The sequence below is a fragment of the Maniola jurtina genome, chromosome 15 (assembly GCF_905333055.1).
Source record: "Maniola jurtina chromosome 15, ilManJurt1.1, whole genome shotgun sequence".
NCBI lineage: Eukaryota > Metazoa > Arthropoda > Insecta > Lepidoptera > Nymphalidae > Maniola > Maniola jurtina.
The window spans coordinates 6,478,055-6,504,355 of NC_060043.1; the positions used below are offsets into that span (position 1 = coordinate 6,478,055).

At 37.3% G+C, this 26,301-nt stretch overlaps 1 protein-coding gene across 1 annotated transcript; it reads right to left on the reverse strand.

Annotated features, from left to right (window-relative positions):
• Positions 1–10,700: 10,700 nt before the first annotated feature.
• LOC123872455 (serine--pyruvate aminotransferase, mitochondrial-like) lies at positions 10,701–21,740 on the reverse strand. Its single transcript, XM_045916737.1, has 7 exons — positions 21,574–21,740; positions 21,216–21,408; positions 20,838–21,003; positions 15,388–15,543; positions 12,121–12,213; positions 11,463–11,711; positions 10,701–10,866 (listed from the first exon to the last, which is right to left on the reverse strand). Exons 1-7 carry the CDS (start codon positions 21,730–21,732, stop codon positions 10,713–10,715), a joined length of 1,170 nt encoding a protein of 389 aa, XP_045772693.1. The 5' UTR covers positions 21,733–21,740; the 3' UTR covers positions 10,701–10,712.
• Positions 21,741–26,301: the final 4,561 nt, after the last annotated feature.

Genomic DNA, 26,301 nt, shown 5'->3' on the forward strand with positions numbered 1-26,301 from the left:
TATAACACCCCTGTTTCTGGGTCGGGGGTTAAGAATAATATAAATGCATCATTTTCATACTTCTAAATTAAATTAACATAGCAAGTACAATAACGCTGCGTTCTATGCATCATCCTTAGTAAAGTGCCTAATTAATTTCTCAGAGATACTCTATATTTCACTCCAGTGTGTGCCGTGTTACCATTCTGACGGTTCGTGCGAGCTAATTCCCTTTGTTTCACTCGGGAGCCCCAGTTGCACTTCATTCACGAATTTAATACCATTAGAAACGAGAACACTCATATACATTCAAATCCACTGTTATTTCCAACATTTTAGCTTGTCTACTTTCCGACTGCATACAAATACGGCAAAGTATATACTATTGTCATCATTATGAATCCATCTCTACTGAGCATGGATCTCCTCTCAGAACGAGAAGGGGATAAACCTCAATCCACCACGCTGACCAATTGCGTTTGCAGACTTCACCCACCTTTGAAAACATTATGCAAGCATCTAGGTTTCTTCAACATCCTTCACCGTAAACCAAATTTATAAATTACTTTAGACTGAAATATAACTCACACCACTCGGTCTGAAAACTTAAGACATTGCATGGAAGTGTTTTCTTAGCACATACACTAAGTAAGGATTTTAAGAAATTCCACCTGAGCGAAGACGGAATGAAAATGAAAAAGATGTACAGTACAATACTACAATGCTATTCGAAAGGAAGCAACATGCGAATGCTCGGCGCAAATAAATCAATTACGCAGTGTCAGGCAATTCGATTCGTACCGAAGTGCACTGCAATTACCAGTTTTCAGTCTAACATTCCTTGATTCCGTGAAAAACTGCACACGCTTTGAGAGGTATATCTCTAAGGCTAGCTACTTATTGCTGGGAATTTATAAACATACAACTGATGAAATATTAATTGAGCTCTCTAATTTGACTTAATAACTTGCATTTATGAAAGAAGAAGAATCTGAAGAATCTGATTTATGGAAGAAGGATCTGAAGAAGAAATTCTAGGAATACAACTTAATTAAGCTAGGAACTTGGTGATAATGCTATAGAATACTAATTAACTAAGCGTTTTCTTATTTTCAATATCTCGGCCCTTCAACGTATACATTTTAAACCAAAAATTGTGGCTAATTCTGTGTCTGTTGTACCTACACAGTATCTGAACAAAATTAAATTGACAGGTCTAAATAATAATAAGAGTATTATGGAAGGGATGGCTATATATTTTTTAGACCTATCATTTTTGTTTATTTCGTTTAGAGATTGTAGAACAGAATTAGCCAGCACCTAAAAACTTTACGGCAGTACGTACTTATTATTCTAACAGAGTTTGGCCGCAATTCAGTTTAAATAGGTACTTCCATTTTATGATGGCAAATTCCAACTACCCGTTAAAAATATCAGCGGCTTTGAAATAGTAAAACAAGCATTTCGAATTCATCGAGAATATCGAGATACGAAATATGAAATCGGAACCAGATTTTAATACCGCTGCACGAATAGAGAAACAATTTTATCAGCAACAAAGTATTTTTAAATGTTTCTATTTGATACCGTATAAGAGATCGCAACAACCGCCTGGAAAATAATTTGGCTCTCGGTATTTTCAGCAAAACGCTGGGAATTATCTTTGCTTGTTTTCACGTGCAGCCAATAGTCCTAGAGCTAGATAAAATCGACAGATCAAAGGTAGAGAGTTGAAATTTTCACAGAAAGCGTAGATATTTCTATTGCCGCTACAATGAATTTCAAAATGACGGTTATGAAAATTAAAAAATGTTATTTATTATTATATAGTTATTATATATATATTTGTTATTTATTATATAATTAATTTTTTATACGACGGTACAGAACCTTTCGCGTCGAGTCCTACTCACACTTGACCGGTTTTTTTTATTTAATTTTCGGTGCAGTTGAGGTGTACTGCCTTGACTGAGGAAAATGCGCTCTTCGCATTGAACTATTATGTACTAATGGCATTTCCCGGCCAATCCAGGGCGGCAACGCTCTGCTTTCTTGACCTTGCTGCCAAAGGAAAGCCTCGCGAACCGGTTGGCCAAATCCCTACTAGGTGGACGGATGACATCAACGAGTCGCAGGGAGCTGCTATAGGTTCAGGCGGCGCGCAATACCGTGCCGTTGGGGTGTAGAAAAGTCCTTACAAGAGAATTATGACCAGCAATGGAGATAATTATAATGATGGACGATGATGTTATGATGATCTATCCTCATCTATCGCCGTAGATAAAGGCTGTTCGCCCTGTTTTCAAGTTTTTCTCATGCACGGTAATTTAAAAAGTATGTAAAAAGTCTACTAGGTATTTCTCGTAACAGACTCTTTACCTATGAAATTGTACTTGTAAAGCATGTTCCCACACAGCTGCACAATTAAAACCCTCACTTTGTCTCATTTACATAATTATACGAATCTCACTTCCACGGAAACATTATAATTTTAAGTAATAAGGAATTTTATATAATTATTCTTTAAAAACAAGGATGGCCTACCAAAACAAATATTTTCTTTCCCCTGCAACTAGGTAAGCATAAAGCTGGGGGCACATTGGATGCTATCGCCTGAGTGTCCAAAGAAAGAGCGTAAGTTTCTCTACATCACTACTCGTAATATTATAAATGCGAAAGTTTGTTGGTTTGATGGTTTGTGCAGTGCAGACACATCTTCTGTCTATCTATCTGTTACTTGTGCAGAGGAAACGGACATCAGCTACTTACTTTCAAAGAGTTCCCACAGTTAGGTTAGTTTTGGGCATCAACTAACACGAGCGAGCGCGAAATTTACATATAGGTATTAGAAAAAAGTAAATGTAAGAGCTAAGTAGTCTTATTTATATTTATTTTGTTTTTAAAATTTGCTTTATATGTAGGATTTGGATTCCCAAACTTTTTGGACTCCCAACTTCCAGGCCTCCTTGCCTATGAGTAAAGAAAACCCCATGAGGATGAGGAAAACATCATGTTGCATGCCTGAGAGTACTCCATAATGTTTTCAAAAGTGTGTGAAATCTGCCAATTAGCACCTGGACGGCGTGGACTAAGGCCAGTTGATTTTCATTTTGAGCGGAGAGCCGTTCTCAGTAGTGCGCCGACGATTGGTTGATAGTAATCATGATGAATTGAGTCTTCAATCGAACGTACTAGATTCAATTGAATAGGCACATTACGCCGAGTCAAGCAAGCGTCGCAACCAGCAATGGAGTGGTGAAGTCGACTGAATGAAAATTGCTGTGGCCCACGGAACGAGCGAACTGTAAAAATAATGGTCTCTGGTAATACGATTTCATAGATTTTCCAAGAGACGGTACCAGCAGGTCGATGACTTCAAAAGTCGGTAAGCTTTACTGAAAACAGTGCGGCGGGTGATTATCGAATTTAGTGATACTAATAACAATCACTAAATTAAAGCCAAAAAATCGTTGGACATTGGTTGGTTTTACATAGTTGGTTGGTATCGACTATTCTCACAAATTAGTCGATACTTTAATTTATTTCTTAATCTGGACCTTTTCAAGTAAAGATTTTTATATAAACCTGTGAGGATGATATTGCCATTGTCGCAAATAAAATAACCATAAGCCTACGTTGTTGTATTAGTTTACAAATTGCGAAAAACCAAATTAAATTTGAATTTCGCGGGCAGGCCGGGCTCATGACCCTTAAAGAGTTTATTTTTACCCGACTGCGGCAAAGCCAAAAGGAAGGGTTATGATTTTAGCAGTCTATGCATGTATGTATGTTTGTATCCAGATTCTGTGTGTCCCACCGTAGCGCCTAATGGGTCGATTTTTATGAATGAGGTGTCAATTGATTCGTTGTAAAGGTCCGGGTGATATAGGCTACATTTTATGCGAAAAAAATTGACCTAACGGATGTTAGAGCAAAAAAGTGGGGGTTCCCAAAAATATTTTTTTGCTATTGTATCGAGTGGAATAATCCAGAGGACAAAGCTCTATGAATTGGTATAATGGGAGTGACGCGACTACGCAAGTAACGGACGCCGCGCCGTAGCAGACGGAATGGCTGCTGGCACTCTGGGTGCACATACTAAGTCTACTCTGAAATGTGATATCTTGTACCCAATAAGTAGTACTAATTAAGTTAAACTACTCAAAAATTAAATATCTTATCCTGTTGTGATCACTTCGATTAATCCATACTAATATTATAAATGCCAAAACAAAATCGGTCTGGCATGAAAAATATTGGTAGTTAAATAGGAGTTTTGATAAAATTTCCACATCTCTTAGAATACAAAGACAGTTTATTTTTATTATACTTCAGAAACAAAATAAGAATTCATTGTCTGAAGGATTTTATAAGTTTCATGAATTTCAGTATCTCGAATGCAAATTTTAACCCAAAAATATTTCGCAAGATAAATCAAAATTGGAGTTGTTCAAACTTTCGCCATTTGGATGTTAGACAAAAATAATATCCGCCTTACTGACGATAAATATTCGAGAGCAGTGTTGTTTAAAACTTGACTAACAAAATTCATTCAATGTAAAAACTTTGGATTCATCTATGGATTGCTGTCAATTCTTTCAATTCTAGAATAAAATCTTAGACTGTTTAAAAATAATTCAAAAGATGTTCTAACCCTGCTCTCATCATTGGCAGACTATCTATAATATGACACTTTTTCTGTGACATACAAGCCTTATACAAGCCATTACGGGAACTAAGTTTTTGTCATAACTTATAATTATATACTACTTACTAGTGTTTTGCTCGGTGCCTCGAGCTGCTAAAGCAGCTCTCGTGACGTGGTTAGGTTGATAAGTGTTAAAACGAATTGATTTATTAAGATACAAAATTCACCCCGAAAACACCATAAAACGACACCCACATCGATTTTTTTCTTAAAAAATGTATGTCCGCCATCTTGGATTACAAAATAAATGTCATTATGAAAATCAGCACCGTGGAAAACTCTGAAAACGACATCCATATCATTTTTTGTAAAAAACGGGGTAGTTGAGGTTAATAAAGTAGGGTGCGTGGGTGCGCGGACCACTAAAGTGGTCCGCGAGCATGCAGAGTTTATTCCACCGAATAGACCTTCGGACCCTGATCATCTTTTGCCAAGAAACCACTCTTCCATCTTTTATAGCCTCCGAGATAGACACCGACGAAATTTGTACGGCGGCCATCTTGTTTTTCCAAAATTTTCCACTTTTTCTATTAATCGTTTACTACATTCTTCAAAGATTGCGAGTTTCAACGAAATCGGTGGGAAAACAAAAGAGTTGCAAAAATCACGTCGGTCGCCATCTTGTTTTACTGAAATGTCATAATTTTTCCCTACTCGCCTCCCCCACCCGAACACATCTCCCCTACATTATCGTATCGTTATCCGTCTCTTTCTAGGAGAATGAGGCATTCAATATTCGCCATACAAAATGTATGGAAAAATAAATTCCGCCATTTTGATTTTTTTTTCTATTCATCGAGTAAACCTTTGGATCCTGATCCTCTTTTGCCAAGAAACCGCACCTCCATCTTTTATACCCTCCGAGCTGGACGCCGGCGAAATTTGTATGGCGGCCATCTTTTCTTCGCCATTTTGAATTTTTTTTCAGCTTTTTGGCAATTGGATGACGTCATGAATGACATTTGGTCGAGCACCCCCCACCTATCTTCAATACCTTGAGCGGACCCTTCACCCGTCTCCGACATCCTCGATCATCAGATATTTCCAAATTTTTCCTCGATTTTTTTTTTGTTTTCTATACGAAACCATCAGTGGAAAAAAAAAATTTCATACAAAATTTTACAGGAGGAGTTTTTGGGGAGAATCTCGAAAATCTCCCCAAATGTGGCAACACTGTTTACATATTTTGATACTGCTAGTTGAGTCACACAATCGATTGATACATGTCGACTTTCCAAAATGTTGCCAACTGCCTCAAAAACGTGGTCAAAATTTCGGAAAATTTAAAGAAAATACAAAATGGCCGTCAACTTTTTTTGCAGAAGCAAATTACATAGTTTTATAATTTTTCCATTAACTGCAGGATATACCGCTCCCGATGACGTTTCAATCTCTCATCTCGCTTGCACCCACGCGAAATGATCGTCCCTGAAAAAAGACCCCGTGGAAAATCACTTTTTCCGCCATTTTGAATTTTTTTTCTATTCCTCGAGTAGACCTTCAGACCCTGATCATCTCTTGCTAAGAAACCTCACTTCTATCTTTTATACCCTCCGAGCTGGACACCGGCGAAATTTGTATGGCGGCCATCTTTTCTTCGCCATTTTGAATTTTTTTTCAGCTTTTTGGCAATTGGATGACGTCATAAATGACATTTGGTCGAGCACCCCCCACCTATCTTCAATACCTTGAGCGGACCCTTCACCCGTCTCCGACATCCTCGATCATCAGCTATTTCCAAATTTTTCCTCGATTTTTTTTTTGTTTTCTATACGAAACCATCAATGAAAAAAAAAATTTTCATACAAAATTTTACAGGAGGAGTTTTTGGGGAGAATCTCGAAAATCTCCCCAAATGTGGCAACACTGTTTACACATTTCGATACTGCTGGTTGAGTCACACAATCGATTGATACATATCGACTTTCCAAAATGTTGCCAACTGCCTCAAAAACGTGATCAAAATTTCGGAAAATTTGAAGAAAATACAAAATGGCCACCAACTCTTTTTGCAGAAGCAAATTAGATAATTTTACAAATTTCCTATTAACTACAGGATATACCGCTCCCGATGACGTTTCAATCTCTCCTCGCGCTCGCACCCACGCGAAATGATCGTCCCTGAAAAAAGACAATGTCGAAAATCACTTTTGCTTCGATAAATTCCAGTGTTGCCAGTCCTCGGCGACAAAAATACCCAAATGTCATTTGCACGAGCAAAACACGTAATCGCTCATACTCAAATTTTGCTAAAAGTGCGTATTTCGATTTTTTACAATTTCCCGAAAATCTTGAAATTTCCCCAAAAAATGGGGTAATTTTTTTCCTCCAATCTATACCTCGAGCCTATACGTACAATCGCTTCATAGAAGCCGAATCGCTCCGATGTTGCCAACTTTGGGATATTCAACTTTTAAAATTGCATTTTTTCGTACCTCCAACATAACGGCCGCCATGACAGCCGCCATCTTGAATTTTTAAAAACCACTCCCGTTCTGTCAAAATACAGGATAATCGTGGGCGAAACCAGAAAAAATAATTATCCTCGACTACCCCGTCTTGGATCTGTGGCGCCGCGGTTCGGGGTCGAAAAATCAAAATTTTGAAAACGCTACGGTTCGGCCGCCATCTTGTTTTTCCAATTTTTTCTACATTTCCCACTAATGGTTTACTACTTTCTTCAAAGATTGCGAAATTCAACAAAATCGGTTGGAAAACAACGGAGCTGCAAAAATCACGTCGGCCGCCATCTTGTTTTTCCGAAATGTCATAATTTTTCCCCAGAGGGTTTCCGAAACCGAACACATCTCCCCTACATCATTATATCATTTTCCGTCTCTTTCTAGGAGAACAATTATGTCAATGAGTGAGTCAGTGAGTGGTAATCGAGCTATATATAGTATAAAGTGCAAGTGAAATTGTCGGCAACATTCATAGACCCGGTGGTATGTCATTGCTCCAGAAAGCGCAGCGTGGGCAGATCCCTCACTAAGTGGGCAGACGACATTAAACGAGCCGCACGAAGTCGCTGTACCTACAAGAGACCTGTGTCCAGCTGTGGGCGTCTATCCATTGACGATGATAATGATGATATTTCGTCCAATCCGTCTCTCTATCAGTCTGTGAATCACAGCCCTTTAAAAAGAAACTAAAAGAACTGTAAAAGATTTAGCAAAGTTATAGAAACCTATTAAATAGCGCTACACAAAGGCATATTAAAATTTTGAAAAAAAAAAAAAAAGATTATTCGAGTACCTTCTTTCAGCCGAAAGGTATAGCTTGCATCTTGGCGACTGCATGTATACTACGTCCGTCTAACATAGTATTATATATTTTTAATCACGAGAAAACAGATTCCTTACGGGATTTTTAAATATCTAAACGCGGTGCAAGTCGCGGATAAATGCTAACTTGGCATTAAACAAACGCCCATCAAACTATTTCCTCAATGAAAACTCTCCGGAAATTAAAAGCAGAGAAAAGACCCACGGGACATTAACTCGCGGAGAAAAGGGAATTTAATTTAAAATTTGTTTTCAGCCCTGCATTTTGTTTACGGAAGGATCTTTGGGAAGACATTTTCCGGGAGGGAAACCAGCTAAGTTTACTAATTTGAAAGCTTTATATAGATGTAGGCAGTGGATAAATAATATCCAACATTTATATGACTAAATAGCTTTTGCCTGTGATTTCGTCCGCATGGATTTAGGTTATCAAATATTCCATTCTAAAAGTGGACCATAGATTTCTCCTTGCAGCTATCTATCTGTAGAAATAGGCTTATCAAAATATGTTATAAGATGTATTGCCCAAGATTTCTCTTAAAATATTAAAATGATTGTATTTTGTTGTTCTAACTTCTACGTAAGGAGTTATCTAGACTATTTTTGATCCCGGGAAATCAAAGCGTGCCTTTGAGACTAAAAACCTGATGACTGTGCTTTACAGGGCTCTCTCCGTCACTCGTTTCATACAAACGTAGTTCCAAATTCATTTGAATACTAAGCAACCAAAATCCATGAAATTTGACATATTCTAGAAACTAATATCTGTGTCTGTGGTGTTTTAGATTTTTCTAAAAATATGTAGTTTTAAAATTACAAGGGCTCAAAGGTTTGTATGTGAATTTTTAAGACCGCGTAACTTTGAAACCGAATATTTTAACAGAAATCTGGAAAACCACAGACATAGATATTAGTTGTTAGAATATGTCTGCAAAATTTCATTGACTTTGGTTGCTTAGTATTCAAATGAATTTGGAACTACGTTTATATGAAACGAGTGACGGAGAGAACCCTCTTAATAGGTATATTTCATAGGCTGTCAGTTGCTCAAACTCAAGTCATAATAAAACAAACGACTGGAAATTACAGATTTCAGATTTAGAGAAGTACAGTTGTGCAACGGTTCGGTTCATTCCGGAAACTTAACAATAACAGAGAGAAACTTACCCGTAATTAAGAGCGGGATACTTGAAATCAAAGCAAAGTTTAATAGAATGTGGCTACGTGCCTCCAGGTAAATTAAGCTACGGCCAAACTTGTAATTTTCCATGTTTTGGAATGCGGTAGGTACTATTTTTCGCTCAAATACCTACAATTATAATTCATAGTTATCTCTAGTTTGCCGCATTTTTGGAATTTGTGAGGGGTATGGTATGCGTCCGTTATGCAGCACCCCACCCAATAGCTCAATTAGGTAAGTAACGAGTTAAAATACTGCATCCGTGAAAAACTTTCTTTGAAATAAATAAATCAACAACACATCGGCAGGTGGCGCTACGGGAAATAATTGGAACAGCTCCGAAGCACCCAGCGGGAATCTTTAGTTTATTGTCTGACATTCCTTTAAGCGAAACACTTTGGGAAGAATTGCAGAATTTTTAATTTTTTATATATATATATATATATATATGTATAAAAGAGACACCTCAGAAAAGTAATGATGATTATTATTATTCAGACTGAACTACCAAAAGCTAGGTACTACTTTTAATTAATTTAAAAATTCGAAAAAACACAGTCATTTCACCGTTTTAAGTTTTCACATCTGTCGGCAGTCTCCACTGACTGTCAATTGTGTTTTTAGTAGATATTATGAGCTGTGTATGTATATTTTCGAGTTATTAAGAGAACAGACAATCAATGAAGATTATTAATTGAACATTTACTCGCAAGTCTGCGTCGTTGAGTCAACAAAGGGATAGGGCGCCGAGCCTGAGCATTGCATTCCTGACACACATTCCTCCTTTGTGTTGTTCATCATTTTCTTTACGCCTCGCAGGAAGCTCTTATGCCTCTGAGTAAAACTATAGGCATTTGTCTAGTTACCTACGTATAATTGATTGTTCTTCGGGGCGTAGTGGTTGTAAATGTAGTATGACCTAGTTTCAACAAGGCATTGTAACTCTGCGCACTGAAATGGACTTATACAAAAACGCTGGTAGAGGTGTGCCATACAAAATTGCAGTAATTAAAATATGATTCATAAAGAGCACGATTTATTTTGGTTGTAGTACATTTGCTAGTGTGCACACTCTGTTCCCTCGCTTTCATCTGGAGGACAAACGGCTTTACGTGCACTCCGAGGTGCGGGGTACCCACTTATTTTCATTCAATTTCCCGATTCTGGGCTAAATATTACTAACTGAATAATTCATGACTGAAAACCCCAAATTACTTCTGGTGAGGATTGAAACTAAAAGGCCGTCGGTTTCTCTACCCGTTGAAGTAAGGTCGCACAACTGAACGGGTAGCAATAGATTTGACGGGAGAAATTGGATATTTAGTCAAGTCAATATGGCTAATACTGTATTTATTTATTTATTACATTCATTGCATTAAAAATAGATATGTAAAATACTTTATTTCATTATTTTGTAGTGTATATACAAAATATATTCTGTGAATAATAAATAGGTACCTACTACATCTTAGGTGATTAAAATAAAATTAATCGGAAGTGTTTACTACTGTAAACTTTAGTTTAACTTAATAAAATATTATAAGGCACCAAGTAACACGTTTCACAGCGACGACTTAGTAAGTGCTGTCAGAGTGCCAGCCATTGCGTCTGCTACGGTGTCCGCTACTTGCGTAGTCGCGTTCACTCCCATTAAACCGATTCGTAGAGCTTTGCCCTCTGTAGGCCCAAGGCCGGCCAGTATCATAATATTGTAACTGAAAAAATAGAAATACGAGTTTTACATTCAACGATCGCCAAGAAAAAACTGTTATCTAGAAAAACGTGATTTTTTCAGGCCAGCATTTTTAACGCGAAACTGTGAAATATTTTAAAAACCTCGCTCGTGTTAAAATTTTCGATGACTTTATTAATAGCCACTATGAGGCATATTCTGTTGTACACAATCTCTAAACTAAACTAAAATGACAGGTCTAAATGTTGCTATCTATTTATTAACTAGCCGATGCCCGCGACTTCGCCCGCGTGGATTTAGCTTTTTCGAAATCCCGTGGGAACTCTTTGATTTTCCGGGATAAAAAGTAGCCTATGTGCTAATCCAGGATATTATCTATCTTCATTCCAAATTTCAGCCAAATCCGTCCAGTAGTTTTTGCGTGAAGGAGTAACAAACATACACACACACACACACACACACACATACAAACTTTCGCCTTTATAATATTAGTGTGATGCTCTTTGCGGAAAAAGATAGCATTTTTATTATTAAGTTTCGTTTAGAGATAATGTACTACAACATAATTAGCCACAATGCTGTGTTATAGTCAATAAATAGTAATTGAAGTATACTCACTATTCTCGCATGTATTTGACAAACTTTATGTAATCATAGCCCTCTGGTAACACAACTGTGGTAACAGTCGCCAAGCGATCTTCAGGTTTCGGGATTAGCAATTTGAAGCCATTTTCCTGCAGACGCTTGTGGAAATGCGCTACGACATCGGCGTGGGCCTTCCAGCGCATCGGAAGCGTTCTTTGACAGATTTCGTGTATACATTGTCGCAGAGCCCATAACAAAGGAGCAGACAATGTGTGATGATATCTGTGAAATAATAAAGGATTTGACAATAACTGATCTAATTGAACTATCTCTCTGGCTTAAGATGAATGATGAAATGCCCAAGCCCAGGTAGGTACGATTAAATCAAAACGAGCGGCTTTAGGATATCTACGGTTCGGAAAACTCTTCCGCGATCTGTGTTTCCTACCACTCACAATCCGGGTATCTTTAAAACAAGACTGAAAAGGTATCTTCTAGGTAAAAGCGTCCCATCTTAGGCCACACCATCACTTTCCATCAGGTGTGATTGTGGCCAAGCGCTTGCCTATAATAAATAAATAAATAAAAAACTACCTATAAAGATGCACGAAATTACATTTTCGAGATGTGCAAACTCGCACCTAGGACATGGATGGATGGTGCAAACTAGGTACATGGATAAGATACTAACACTCGTGTGTTCCCGTAGCAGTTCCATTGCTGGGCCAACAGCTTGATGTCAAAGTAAAATGGCGGCTGGTGCTTCCGGTTGTTTATTTTCTGTCTAAGTGAAAAAACATAAGTGAGTAGGCATAGTATAGTATAGTATAGTAAATAGTACAGTAGAGTATGGTATAGTTAAGTATAGTAACCTAATTTTGTAATGCTAATTTAGTAAACTACTTTTGTCCGCGCTGCATCAGTCGCGTGCATACCTATTGTATGCACGCGACTGATGGGGCTGTTCAGGCTTGGCAAGGCAAAAATACTTATTGACGTATCGGATGAGGCAGATCTCAGATTTCTTACCAAAATAAAATTAATAATAATGCCTCTTGTACCTAAGACCTTTTTGCTATGATTCACCTCGATTTTGACCGCGCGTAGATTTCGCTAGGATTCTACACTCTATAGGTACAGTTAACAGTATAGGTATACCATGTGTACACTCGGAAAAATAATTCGCTTGGCAGAGCATACTAATGCGCGCGTATGTATAACACACAAAGATACGACCCGATGCTATCCGATAATAGATACACTCACACTTACTACACTCACTCACACTTCTAGATAACCTTACCAGTCGTATAGGGTTGCAAATTTCACATTCGTCAACATAGTTCTGATGGCCGAGTGGTAATAGTGTTGAAGTTCTTAAATATGGCGTGAGTTCTAATCCTAGTGGGGGATTGCTTTTTTATTTTTGCAATTATTTATTTTGTCTTCTTTATACAGTCAAAATTATCATACTTTCAAACAATATAATTATAAGCAAGAAAAAACAAAAATAATAACACTTTTCTATTTTAGAAGTTATTTATTTGTCTTTTGTGCAGTTCATAGATTATTATAATAAGCAAGAAATAAATAAGACGCTTGTCAAAAAATTAACACATCAAGTTAACAGAAGGTATACAAAAGAGGAAAAAAAATTGACATACTTTATCTACTCCTATAGTAATTTAAAACCAATATCGATGTGAAGTATGCTAAAAGTCGGTCAAGTATGAACGTAATGTTTTATTTACGTTTTGGGTTACTTTTAGGTTTGTGAGATGAATCAACATGTTAATTACTTAGTTAGAAATCAAAATCAATTATAACTTCTAACTGCAATAACAATAACATCACTCACAAATAGAATTAAATTAATTACCTATACTTTATTTAATAATGTATAAAGGTAGGCCACCCTCGTAAGCTATTACTTTTTGTAATCGACTCGTCATGTTAGTAACCATATTCCAGCAAGTCTATGCTGCCCCACAGAGACTCCCAGGTTGAAGTTACCACTTTATTCAAAGTATAATATATCGTTTACCTGTTGTTCTATTATTATAGTATTTTACGTCCATCCTTGTCCGACTCAAAAGATTTTTCATTATTAAAAATAACAACGTAATTACATCAGTCAAAGTTTATATATTTCATTGCAAAATGAAAGTCTATGGTCCTGGTGCAAACCATTCGTAATATTTTCTTCGTAATGTATTCCGGCCGCACGCAAATGCTTCCGCACAGTTTGTAGAACTACATTGTGCTTGGTCGCTGTCAACCAAATTTTTAAAAAGGAATCCACGCTATGCATTGCAACGATTTCTTGGTGGTGATGTGACTCCATCTTATAAGCTGATGGTTTGGGCCCAGGTCAACAATTGTCTACATGCCCCGTTTCTCCGTAGTGACAGACCCACAAGCGCACGGTATTCATCTGTAAATGATTATATCCTGGATTAATACATAGGTTACTTTTTATCCCGGAAAATTAATGAGTTCCACGGGATTTTTAATAACCTATATACACGGGAATGAAGTCGCGGGCATCAACTAGTATTTAGTATATTGGTTACATTGTTATATTATAATGCGTCTGATTAAAAGTATTAAATGGACTAAAAACATTACGCTAACATTTAGAAAATACTAAATGCACATAAGTAAAACCATAAACATAATTTCAATACGAGTAGGTTATATTTGTTTACTTACCGATATCATCGATTTCGGTTATCGAAATATTCCGCTCAAATAACAATCTCTGCTTTTTAAACAAAGATAAATAAATGTTCCATGGTGGTGAGAAGTTCAGTAGTTATTCAGTGTGAAAAATAACACAATACACCATAAATGAATTCACTATACTAGGATCTATTAATCCGCGTGCTCAAGTTCTATTTGACAATAATTTATAAAATAGGTAGGGTAGATTTAAAAAATGGGACATCAACTTGATATTGCCATTCTGTAATCTATAGGTATACCTACACCGCATAATTTATCGTTTTGTGGGTTCGAAACATTTCAGTGATGAATAGACCTTAACTGTCTTGTTTTAAAGCTTAAATTCGTCCACATATCTACAGCCAGCACTACAAGTGAAAACTGCTAATTAAAGTCGTGAATTTTAGACGTTATCTCAAGGTGGTTTAAGGCCATTTTACTCTGACATAATTGTGCTTCGACGATCGGATTCTATCAGCGTGGGTAAGCGGCAATACTACCTAGTGCCTGCTGTGGGGAAATCAGCGAAATATGTAATTTGTAATTATTGCAAGTAGGTATGGTGAAAAGAGACCGACAATTCATTAAAGAGAGATAGGTGTAAAATAATAAGTAAACGAGTTATGCACACACATAATGCTTCGTTGTGTTGCCTGCTTACCGATTTGTTTTGCTTTGTGTACGTGTTCGAGTTTAGACAGAAGCAAAGGTAGGTTAGCTCTAACTAAGGAACATGCTACTTTCTGCTCTATCTACGCTCGCACGCCTCAACAATAACATGACTAACGATTGACAGATAGGTACTGGGCAGACATGAGACAAAGCACAGCGAAAGCTGATGAACCAGATTTGAAAATTAGAGGATAATCGGTAGGTATTATTGGGTATTCCTTGAGTACAGTACAGTGGTGGGGCGCTTTGAATCGGCACACATCTCATTTTGTATGGAATTTTAACTCAACAGCTCTTAGAGCTGCTGAATAAAATGGCTGTGAGCTGTGACACAGCAGGAAGCACACAAATTGGCTATATAGTTTGCCCATTATAAAACTTCAAGATCCACTTTTGCTTACAATTACATTATAAAAGTCTGAACCATAATGAAATTATGATTTACTGGAAGTTTCGTGCAAATGTTCTAATCGAAATATACCTACTCAATTGTAAATAAAGTAAGGCTCAAAAAGTATAGAAACACATGTAAAGCTATATAAAAAAACCAAAAAAACCTTACTCGGCTCTCTCGCTGAATGCAACCGGGGATATACCGGCGGGTCCGCTAAGAACTTTTTGGGTGGATGCGTACGCAGCGTCTACTCCCCACTCGTCCATTAAAAACGGCACTCCGCCTAGTGACACTACTGTGTCCACTATCAGAAGTGTGCCGTATCTGAAAAAGAGAAACAAAATAATTATCTTAGGCATACACTAGTTAATGGATTAGCAAGCTGATGTGGCAATGGGCAGGTCATGTCTGTCGTAGAACCGACGGTCGATGGGGCAGACGTGTTCTGGAGTGGAGACCGCTGTGTGTAAAATGTGTTTCAATTTTCAAAATAAGATAACTATACCAAATGGGGTATCATAATATGAAAGGGCTTTACCTGTAGATTCTAAAACAGATTTTTCATTTATTTTTATGCATAATAGTTTTTTAGTTATCGTGCAAAATGTTGGAAAAATACCCGAGTACGGAACCCTCAGTGCGCGAGTCTGACTCGCACTTGGCCGGTATTAGTTCATTAAAAAGCTTTGATTTATAAAATGTATTTTCTTTACATTCAATTTAGTAGGAGTGCACCCAAGTAAGATAAATGTAACGACGTAATTACATTGTTAAGTGTGTCGTGCTCTCGCTTGAAATTCAATAGTTTTTCTGCTCAAATAAAGCTTTCAGTTAGGCGCCACCACCAATCTTTAGCATGATTTATCTTACATAACTACCTAAATACCTACCTACCTATTTTATTTACCTAACTTTTTTGGATAGTCGCCAATCATTATTAAAAAAAAATTGAACAAAAAATATGTACAATGTATTTTATATCGCTAATAATATAATCTGCATTCCGAATCGGGCGCCTGGTCATAGTGTCATAGACGTAGCATAAGATAATTAGCCTCTAAGTACTATTTTTTTATTTATTTAACACATAATAGTGATTTCCTTAAAAGGATGTACCTACCTAATCAAAAGAGTTCGTTTAACATTGGAGCTTTCTTAAACAGAAAAAAAAAAACACGGAAAAGTATGGTAGTCGTAATTATATTGTTCAGTCTTCCGTATTTTCCCACTTGAATAAAATAGTTTTTCAGCTGAGTTTCAGCTTTATTCAGTTAACGTCAAGTTTACACTTGAAAATTCTTGGTCATAATTTAGTTTATAAAGCACGTGGTTGCTTTGTTTCTTTTTTACATGATTAACTCGACTCTTTACCCTTTGTAATGAAAAAGTTATGTAATGATAAAGTTAGCTGCGAGTACCTATACCTGGGTAAGTAATATTATCTCATTGAAAACAAGATAAAGTTGAAAACTAAAACCCGATTGCGATCGTCTTAATAAACGCTGAAATATTGGAGTAAAATTGTTTTTCTGTCGCTTGGTATATTTTAATATTATTGTACACTTATATTTATGAGTTCAGAATTTTCTCCTCTTTCATTTGACATCTCGAAAAAATATTTAGAGACCTCCACTTCTTTATAAGTAACATCCGTTAGGTCAATTTTTTTCGTATAAAATATAGCCTATGTCACCCGGACCCTTACAACGAATCAATTGACACCTCATTCATCAAAATCGGTCCAGAAGTTTAGACACTACGGTGGAACATAAAGAATTTGGATACAAACATACATACATACACACACACAAACATACATAGACTGCTAAAATCATTACCTTTCCTTTTGGCTTTGCCGTATTCGGGTAAAAAGAAAAGGCTTGACTCACTGACTGTTTGACTCATTAACGCCCAGCCCAAACCCTTAACCCGTAACCAATGACTTTCTAAGCAAAGTCATTGCCCGTAACCTATATCCCACCAAAAACATTTCATGTAAAAAGTTAGCCAAGACTCACAAGTTCATAATGTTTTCACTGTTAAAAAGTTATGAGATCTCTAGTAGAGCCAAGCCCCTAGCTGAGCTTAGATTTGTGCTGGCCATGGGACCTATCCCAAGTCCAAAGTAATATAGCTCTTAAATGTTCTTGACTATATCACATTTATAACAATAAATAACAAATCACTCTACTTACAAGCTCTGATTCTACAAACCCTACATCTTGGTAAAAAAAAAGACGGCTTGGCCGTTTAATAACTTTTAACGTTTAATATGTTATGTCATGTAATAGTTTTACGAACATTAAACGGCCAAGCCGTACTTTTTTTACCAAGATATAGGGTTTGTAGAATCAGAGCTTGTAATTAGAGTGATTTGTTATTTATTGTTATAAATGTGATATAGTCAAGAACATTTAAGAGCTATATTACTTTGGACTTGGGATAGGTCCCATGGCCAGCACAAATCTAAGCTCAGCTAGGGGCTTGGCTCTACTAGAGATCTCATAACTTTTTAACAGTGAAAACATTATGAACTTGTGAGTCTTGGCTAACTTTTTACATGAAATGTTTTTGGTGGGATTTCATTTCTTTTTGGCAGGTGCCCTAAATTTTTTTTGGATCTATTTCTTGTAGGTACATCATTTTCATGGCCCACTCTCTATCGTTACCTCTTTTTTTAAAAGCTTTTATTCAACTTGCAATGTACTCGTATGTAAGTATATTTGTTCGGGTGGAATCTTGCAACTCAATTTTGAAGCAGATATACCAAATTTCAGTCTTTTAGGACTTCAGGAAACACAGAGATACTTGGTACGTTTGATAAATCTGCCACGGACATCTTATCCTGTAAACTTTAGTATTCGAGCAACAGATTTTACAGATATGCATCTCATATACGAGGGGATGAAGGGGGACCCGATTTCTTAATTTATCTGTTGTTCATAATTCTTGAAATACCTACTTAATGCCAAATTTCAGTCTTCTAGGACTTCAGAAAGTACCCTAGAATTTGTGACTAGAGGTTTTGAATGTCGATAAATCTGAAACTATAAAAGCTAGACAATTGATACTCAGTACGTTTAATGAATCTGCCAAGGACATCTTATCCTGAAAATATCAGCATTCTAGCGATAGAATTTACAGATTTGCTTTTCTCATAAGAGGCGTAGAAGGGGGGCATTGCCAATTTCTTAATTTTCCTGTAGTTTGTATGCAATTTCTAGTCTACATACCAAATTTCAGCCTTCTAGGACTTCGGGAAGTACCCTAGAATTACAGACTAGAAGTTTTGACTGCCAATAAATCTGAAACTATATAAGCTAGACAATTGATACTCAGTGCATTTAATAAATCTGCCAAGGACATCTTATCTTGAAAATATCAGCATTCTAGCAACAGAATTTACAGATTTGCTTTTCCCATAAGAGTCGTGGGGGGGGGGGCATTGCCAATTTCTTAATTTTCCTGTAGTTTGTATGCAATTTGTAGTCTACATACCAAATTTCAGCCTTCTAGGACTTCGGGAAGTACCCTAGAATTACAGACTAGAAGTTTTGACTGTCAATAAATCTGAAACTATATAAGCTAGACAATTGATACTCAATGCGTTTAATCAATTTGCCAAGGACATCTTATCCTGAAAATATCAGCATTCTACCGACAGAATTTACAGATTTGCTTTTCCCATAAGAGTCGTAGAGGGGGGGCATTGCCAATTTCTTAATTTTCCTGTAGTTTGTATGCAATTTCTAGTCTACATACCAAATTTCAGCCTTCTAGGACTTCTGGAAGTACCCTAGAATTACAGACTATGAATAGTGATGATCATCAGTGAGGGACGAAAACGGCGTATTTTAGGTATCAATAAATCTGTAACCATAAAAGCTAGATATTTGATACTTAGTATATTTGGTACATTTGCTAAGGACACCTTATACTGAAAATTTCAGCTTTCTAGCGCCATCCAGACCGAAGTTATGACGGGTCGAAAATACGGCGAAACACTTCGAGAAAAAGGTACTACGTAGCGCCCCGGCCGCCGTTTGGCTCGTCTTGGCGGGGGCACTGCCGTGCCCCCTGATTAGTCGTCTCCGGGCACTTCACTCATCTTTGGGAACATTATGGGGAACTCTCAGATCTGATGTTCCCTTCACCGGTAAAGCATTGTGATATTTAATTGCTTAAAACGCGTGTAACTCTGAAAAGGTAGAGAGGCATGCCCGGGATCGAATCCCGAACCCCCAAACAGGAGGCCGACGTCTTAACTACTAGGCTATCACCGCTATTAAACTTATTAGAGAATTGCTAACGTTGACAGGTCGAGAAGGCAATCGGGGTAGTACCCCAATTGCCATCTCGACCTGTCGCGTACTATAGGTACATCATCCCGAGTGTCAATGGCTATATCTGAAAAAAAAAATTATCATGTTAGCTAGGAAGATTCCACTGCTTAGAAAATTATTTTTCTTCTAAAAGAAGGTAACATTTTTGTTTTATTGCTTTTTATCGCAATCAAGAAACGAAAGTCGCCTAACAAACAATACCGCTTATCACGAGAGCGTTTTAATCTAGACACTAGTCTTGAATCAACAGAAGCGTAATAGTTGTTACTAACAGGAAGTGTAGTTTACTGTAGAATAATCTTTTATGTTTCTATTGACATTCATTTTTTTATATGATCTATTTAAAATTGCAAATAAGATTGTGTTTTATTATTTAGGTAAGTTTAGTATGTAGTAGTAGTCAGAGAGTCCGTAGAAAATTTTGAGGAGGTAGTTTTCGCGCTACTTCTGCGTTAGCTGTGAAATAATAATTATTATTGATAGGCAAGTAAATAGTAAAACCTAGTTGAAAATGATAGGTATCACACTAATATTATAAAGGCGAAAGTTTGTATGTGTGTGTGTGTGCGTGTGTGTGTGTGTGCGTGTGTGTGTGTGTGTGTATGTTTGTTACTCCTTCACGCAAAAACTACTGGACGGATTTGGCTGATATTTAGAATGGAGATAGATTATACCCTGGATTAGCACATAGGCTACTTTTTATCCCGGAAAATCAAAGAGTTCCCACGGGAATTTTAAAAAACCTACATCCACGCGAACGAAGTCGCGGGCATCAGCTAGTAATAAATAATGTCGATTTAAGTATACTTAGCATAAAATAAAACAATAGAAAGTTAATACTACCGAGACCTCTAAGATGATATGCGTGTTAAAAGTACTTAGTCGAATTTTTTTGAAAAAGCGATATTATGAAATTGGGACTTCATAGCAAATTTTTCGTAGTTTTACGGGTACAATGGCACGATAATACCTGGCAGATCTATCTACAATTATTCAACAAGTGTAAATTAAAAATTTATAACATCCCCGACATGTTGAAGTTACAGAAACTAGAAAAGAGCTGATAACATTCAAACGGCTGAACCGACTTTCTAAAAACTAAATTAAAATCGGTTCACTAGTTAAGGAGCTACGATGCCACAGACAGATACACAGATGCACAGATACACACGTCAAACTTATAACACTCCTCTTTTTGGGTCGGGGGTTAAAAAGAAACATAGCAGGTATACGATAACGAGAATAGAAATCTATACATCAAAATAAATCGCTTACTTATGACACAACTCCCCGAGGCCTTCCAGCCTCTGAACGGTGCCGGTCGAGGAATCCCCGTGGGTTATGAACAGGGCCGTCGGTTTCCATTTCTTCAACTCGGTTTCAATACGTTCCAAGCTGAACGTGACCTTTAATGGGACACGAATAGGTATCACGTTGATATCTGTAACGAATAATAAATAATTGATTTGTGTTAGATTTTATTTATACTGTGCGACTTTTTTAGGGATCTATTGCATTTATATTTAGTTGATTTAGGTATATATTTAGTTTAAAGCATAGTCATGACATTGAATATAATTTCAATAGACTTCAGCAATAAGGAAAGGATTATCTTTACGTAACGAGCGTGAGAGATAGAGAGGGAATGCTCACTGTATCTTTGGGCAATGTCCAAAGCGCGCTCATCCCAGATGCCTCTAGCCGCGATCAGCATGGTCTCATTTGGTCCAACGAGGTTAGTTATGGTGGCCTCCATACCAGAGTGTCCGGAACCACTCATCGCAAGCACCAGCTCGCATTTTGTTTGGAAGAGATACTTGAGACCATTGCGTATGTCGTCAATCACCTGAAAAATCAAAAACACCTACTTAGTTACTACGCAAAAAATTTGTTTCCTGCTTTTGGGAAAAATCTTTATTGCACACAAAAAGAAAAACAAAGAAACTAAAAAATGACGTAATATATGCAAAGGCAGCCTTATTGCTTAGGTTTTCACTCTTAGGTAACTCACATTATAGTACTCATCGCATATGGGTGATAAGGTGGGTTTGCTGAGAGCCTCAGAAACAGAAGGCCACACATCGCAGGGCCCTGCTCCGCACAGCAAAGGCTTTATAACATTTCGATTTTTTAACTTCGGCAAGGGTACTGTTATTTTTGAAGCAAGCATTTCTGGAATTCTGGAAAGAAAAAAAATGTTGTAGAGAGTGTTGCAGAGGCTGTTCCATTAAGAAGGAACGAGATTCTATTCTAGGTTAAAGGTAGGGGTTCCTACTTCTTTTGTGCGTAATGCGAATTAACGCAACGCATGTTACGTTTGCTTCGCTATAATATGTATTTAGTAAGGTTTCACAGTGCGTTTGAATTTCGCGTGCACGAAAATACCAGGCTTTTAAATACTAAATGATTTTTAACAAAGCCAAGTATCTAAGCTTATCCAAGTATTGAAGCGAAGAAATCCGCAGGAGAACGAAAGTCACTGGCATAGCCCTTACTATCAGCAAACTGAAGTGGCAGTGGGCAGGTCAGGTTGTAGTAATGACCACCGGCGCCGAAAAAAAGTAGACCGCTACTACTAGATATCTAATGGCTAGGTACTAACTAGGTAGTAGCGTAGCGTCAGGCTCATTCCCATGCACTGACGTCAAAAAGGTGGCGGGAAGCGGCTGGATTGGAAAGACGTAGGATAGGGTGGGATACGCTGACTAGACATGGACTATGTTCAATAGTGGACATCCACAGACTCATATGTTGATGAAGTAATTTCAGCTCACACTTTCGCACATAAAATGTTAGTGACCTTCCCGGCATTTAAATAAAGTAAAACTGTGACCGATATTTTAGAGGAATTACCAGCAAGTTTGTATGCTAAAATCGGGTTAATGTTTAAATTTAGTGCTAATAGTGTGGTTGTTTCGCTGCAATGTTCCGGCGCTATCGGCGAAGCATTTGGCAAGTGCAGTCCGTTTGTGGAATGCCTCGCTTGCCAGCTGCGAATTTGTTCCGCTCGCTATCACCGCGACTTACCGCGGTTTAACAAGTATTTTTGGGTGTAATTTTGCAGGATGTTTCCATAAATAACAATATCAAGTTGTAATATTTTGTAGACTTGTTTGACTGTTCTAATTCTTTTTTTATTGAAAATGTTATAGTAAAACTTAAAGCTAGTCTTATCTAACTACTGTACAAATCATGCCCGCCTGTCAATGCGGCAATCCGCGCTGGACAACCCTTTGGACCAAGAGTCAAGACTGAGCCTTTGCGAAAAAAATGAGCCAGCCCTTTTGTCACCAGATGGGCTGGTGACAAAAGTAGGATGAAATGTCTCGTAAAAAAAATTTTTGCACTAAGATTCCATGGCCCCAGGGTCTTCACGGCAAACGAAACAAAAATGTTATGTATGAAACTCTCGATAAGAGAGCCAGGTTTCAGCCATTTCTGCTGCGGCTCCCAGTAAAAGTCTGCTAATTCTTAAAATTTAAATTTCATTAAAGAACCTGTCAAGTGCGAGCCAAATTTTCCCACCGAAGGTTCCGTAGCAGCTTGGAAAGAAACGCAGGGCTGAAAATAACGTTATAATTTCAAAGTGGGGATTACTACAAAACTTTTTTCTCTATCTCCGCGTTACTATATACCTAGATCAAATATATTGTACCCTATATGATTATGCAATATTTTTGCCGATTTTATTGTATCTCCGAAGTTTACAAAGAAAAAAAAAAGAAATAATTCAGAGTCCATAGAGATTCATGTTAACTTTACAGGAAAATAAAAGGAAGTCTACCAATATGTACCTATTGGTCGGATAGTAATACCCGGTCTAGTAAGAAAACTAGAAAGAGCTGAGAATCTTCAAACGGCTGATCAGGATTTCTTGGATTATAGCTAAGAACACTCTCGATCACGCCACCTTTCAAACAAAAAAATAAATAAATCAAAATCGGTTCATTCGTTTAGGAGCTACGGTGCCATAGACAGATACACAGACACACAGATACACGCGTCAAACTTATACCTGTACCCTACTACCCTTTAATGGGTCGGGGGTTAATAAAAAAACTTAACTTATTTACTATTTTCATAAAATATCTAATAAAACCGACATAGGTTATAAGTAGACATTTTTTACACGAATTTACAGCCATTTGTTTCTAATGAAAATTTATATAAAATAACTTAATAACCTACTTGTAATATCCAATAAAACACGACACGTACTCAAAATAATTACAAGTATTTTTAAAAATATAAATTAATAGTTTGAAAACAAATCTTATCACACGTTATACCAACTTCATGTAAAAACAAGAAGAGATTAAAAAGAGCATTAACCGGCAAGATATTAGATAACCTAAGTAGACTGGTCGCGAGGTGACACCACAGCGTCATCATTGTGAAGAAGGTCGGGACTCCACATAGCACACCATCGAAGAGTGCTCTACATGGGAACCCAACCCGCGCATCCTGCCCGGCTAGCATGGGCAGTAGATAAAAATTATATCCCCGATTATATCCACTGATTTGTATGACATCAGTGGATATAATTGGGGGATATAATTTTTATCTACTGCCCATGCTAGCCGGGCTGATCAGCTACACGGAGAGAGACCTGTCACCACCTGCTGTCATAGCGGCAATGCTGCAGGACACGAACCATGGAAAGCGTGGCTTCTGTAGTATTTGTGTACATATCTACCCACAGTGCGTAGCAAATGATTTGTTCATAAACTACTACTTAACTACTGTCGTGCAATATAAGTTAGTCACGGAAACGCCGTTTCAATGCTAAAGAAAGGTCTTTCACTGGAGATCGAGGAGTTAGATACGTTTTTAGGGTTCCGTACGTCAAAAGGAAAAAAGGAACCCTTATAGGATCACTTTATTGTCCGTCTGTCTGTATGTCTGTCTGTCTGTTCGTCCGTCGTGTCTGTCAAGAAAACCTATAGGGTACTTCCCGTTGACCTAGAATCATGAAATTTGGCAGGTAGGTAGGTCTTATAGCACAAGTACAGGAATAAATCTTAAACCGCGAATTTGTGGTTACATTATTTAAAAATTAAAATGTGTTTCAATTTTCAAAGTAAGATAACTATAATAAGCCCCAAGAAACCGGCGGAATTAACATACGATAATACAGTGTCATTATTAATTAACTTAAAAAAAAACGGCCAAGTGCGAGTCAGACGCGCACTGAGGGTTCCGTACTCGGGTATTTTTTCTAACAATTTGCACGATAAATCAATGACTATTATGCATAAAAGCAAATAAAAATCCGTTTTAGAATGTACAGGTAAAGCCCTTGCATATGATACCCCACTTGGTTTACCTCCCCATGGGACTTTGTGTAAAAAAAAAAATAATCAGACTTTAAGCATAAATATCTGATTTCCTAGGATATCACAGCGGTCACAGCGGCCGTTAACTAGCGTTGATATAATTACTTTTTACTTAGTAGAAATATCTAGAAATTTACATTTAAAATACCAACTTGTAACGAGTTGAAAATACTGCATCCGTGAAAAACTTTCAATTCCAGGCATAGAAATAAATAAATCAACTGCACATCGGCAGGTGGCGCCACGGGAAATAATTGGAACAGCTCCGAAGCACCCAGCGGGAATCTTTAGTTTATTGTCTGACATTCCTTTAAGCAAAACACTTTGGGAAGAATTGCAGAATTTTTTATTTTTTATAAATAATAATTCCCCACTTTTTGTAGATATTATGAGCTTTGTAGGTATGTTTTCGAGTTATAAGAGAACAGACAATCAATGAAGATAACTAATTGAACATTTACTCGCAAGTCTGCGTCGTTGAGTCAACAAAGGGATAGGGCGCCGAGCCTGAGCATTGCATTCCTGACACACATTCCTCCTTTGTGTTGTTCATCATTTTCTTTACGCCTCGCAGGAAGCTCTTATACCTCTGAGTAAAACTTAGGCCTTTGTCTTTAGTTACCTACGTACAATTGATTGTTCTTCGGGGCGTAGTGACTTGTATAGTGTGACCTAGTTTCAAGGTATGATATTTTCAAGGTAGGTATGATAACTCTGCGCACTGAAATGGACTTATACAAAAACGCTGGAAGAGGTGTGCTGTGCTATACAAGTAAATTGAGGAATGGTCATCACGTTTGAAACGCATAGTAAAATCTAAGAACTAGTATCCATCAGAGTGGAAATGGCTGTAGATGTATTAAGATTCTCAGATTATTATTAATAGATGACGAGATATTTTTTTTACGTCATCTTTCAATAGTCCGATAACGATTGCTTTGCTGAACACATCTCCGCTTCACTCCATTTAAGTGGATAGGAGGTCGCACACAGTCGCAAGAGACCACCGCTATGGTCACGTTGCATTGCAGTTTTCGGTGGCCTGAAATCCAGAACGTCTTAAGTTCAAATCCCATTCGATGCATTATGATTTCTTCCTTCTCCAAGAATAGAACCAGTAATATTCGTGATACAGTGTTCCACTTCTTTTTCAATACATAATAAGTTCAAGTATTTAAGCCTTTCAAATTGGAAACACTTGTTCCATTGTTTATAGACCAAATACACTTTATTACTCTTAGTTTCCAACTATTTATACAAGTAAGTGCCAGAAAGGGGAGCTTGTGGGGAGTCACTTAGGTACTGGTGGAATTCAATTAACGAACCCCTAATAAAAATATTTTCGATAACTGCACATCTAGGTACCTACCTATTTATGTTAGGTTGGTTCTGTAGATTGATTG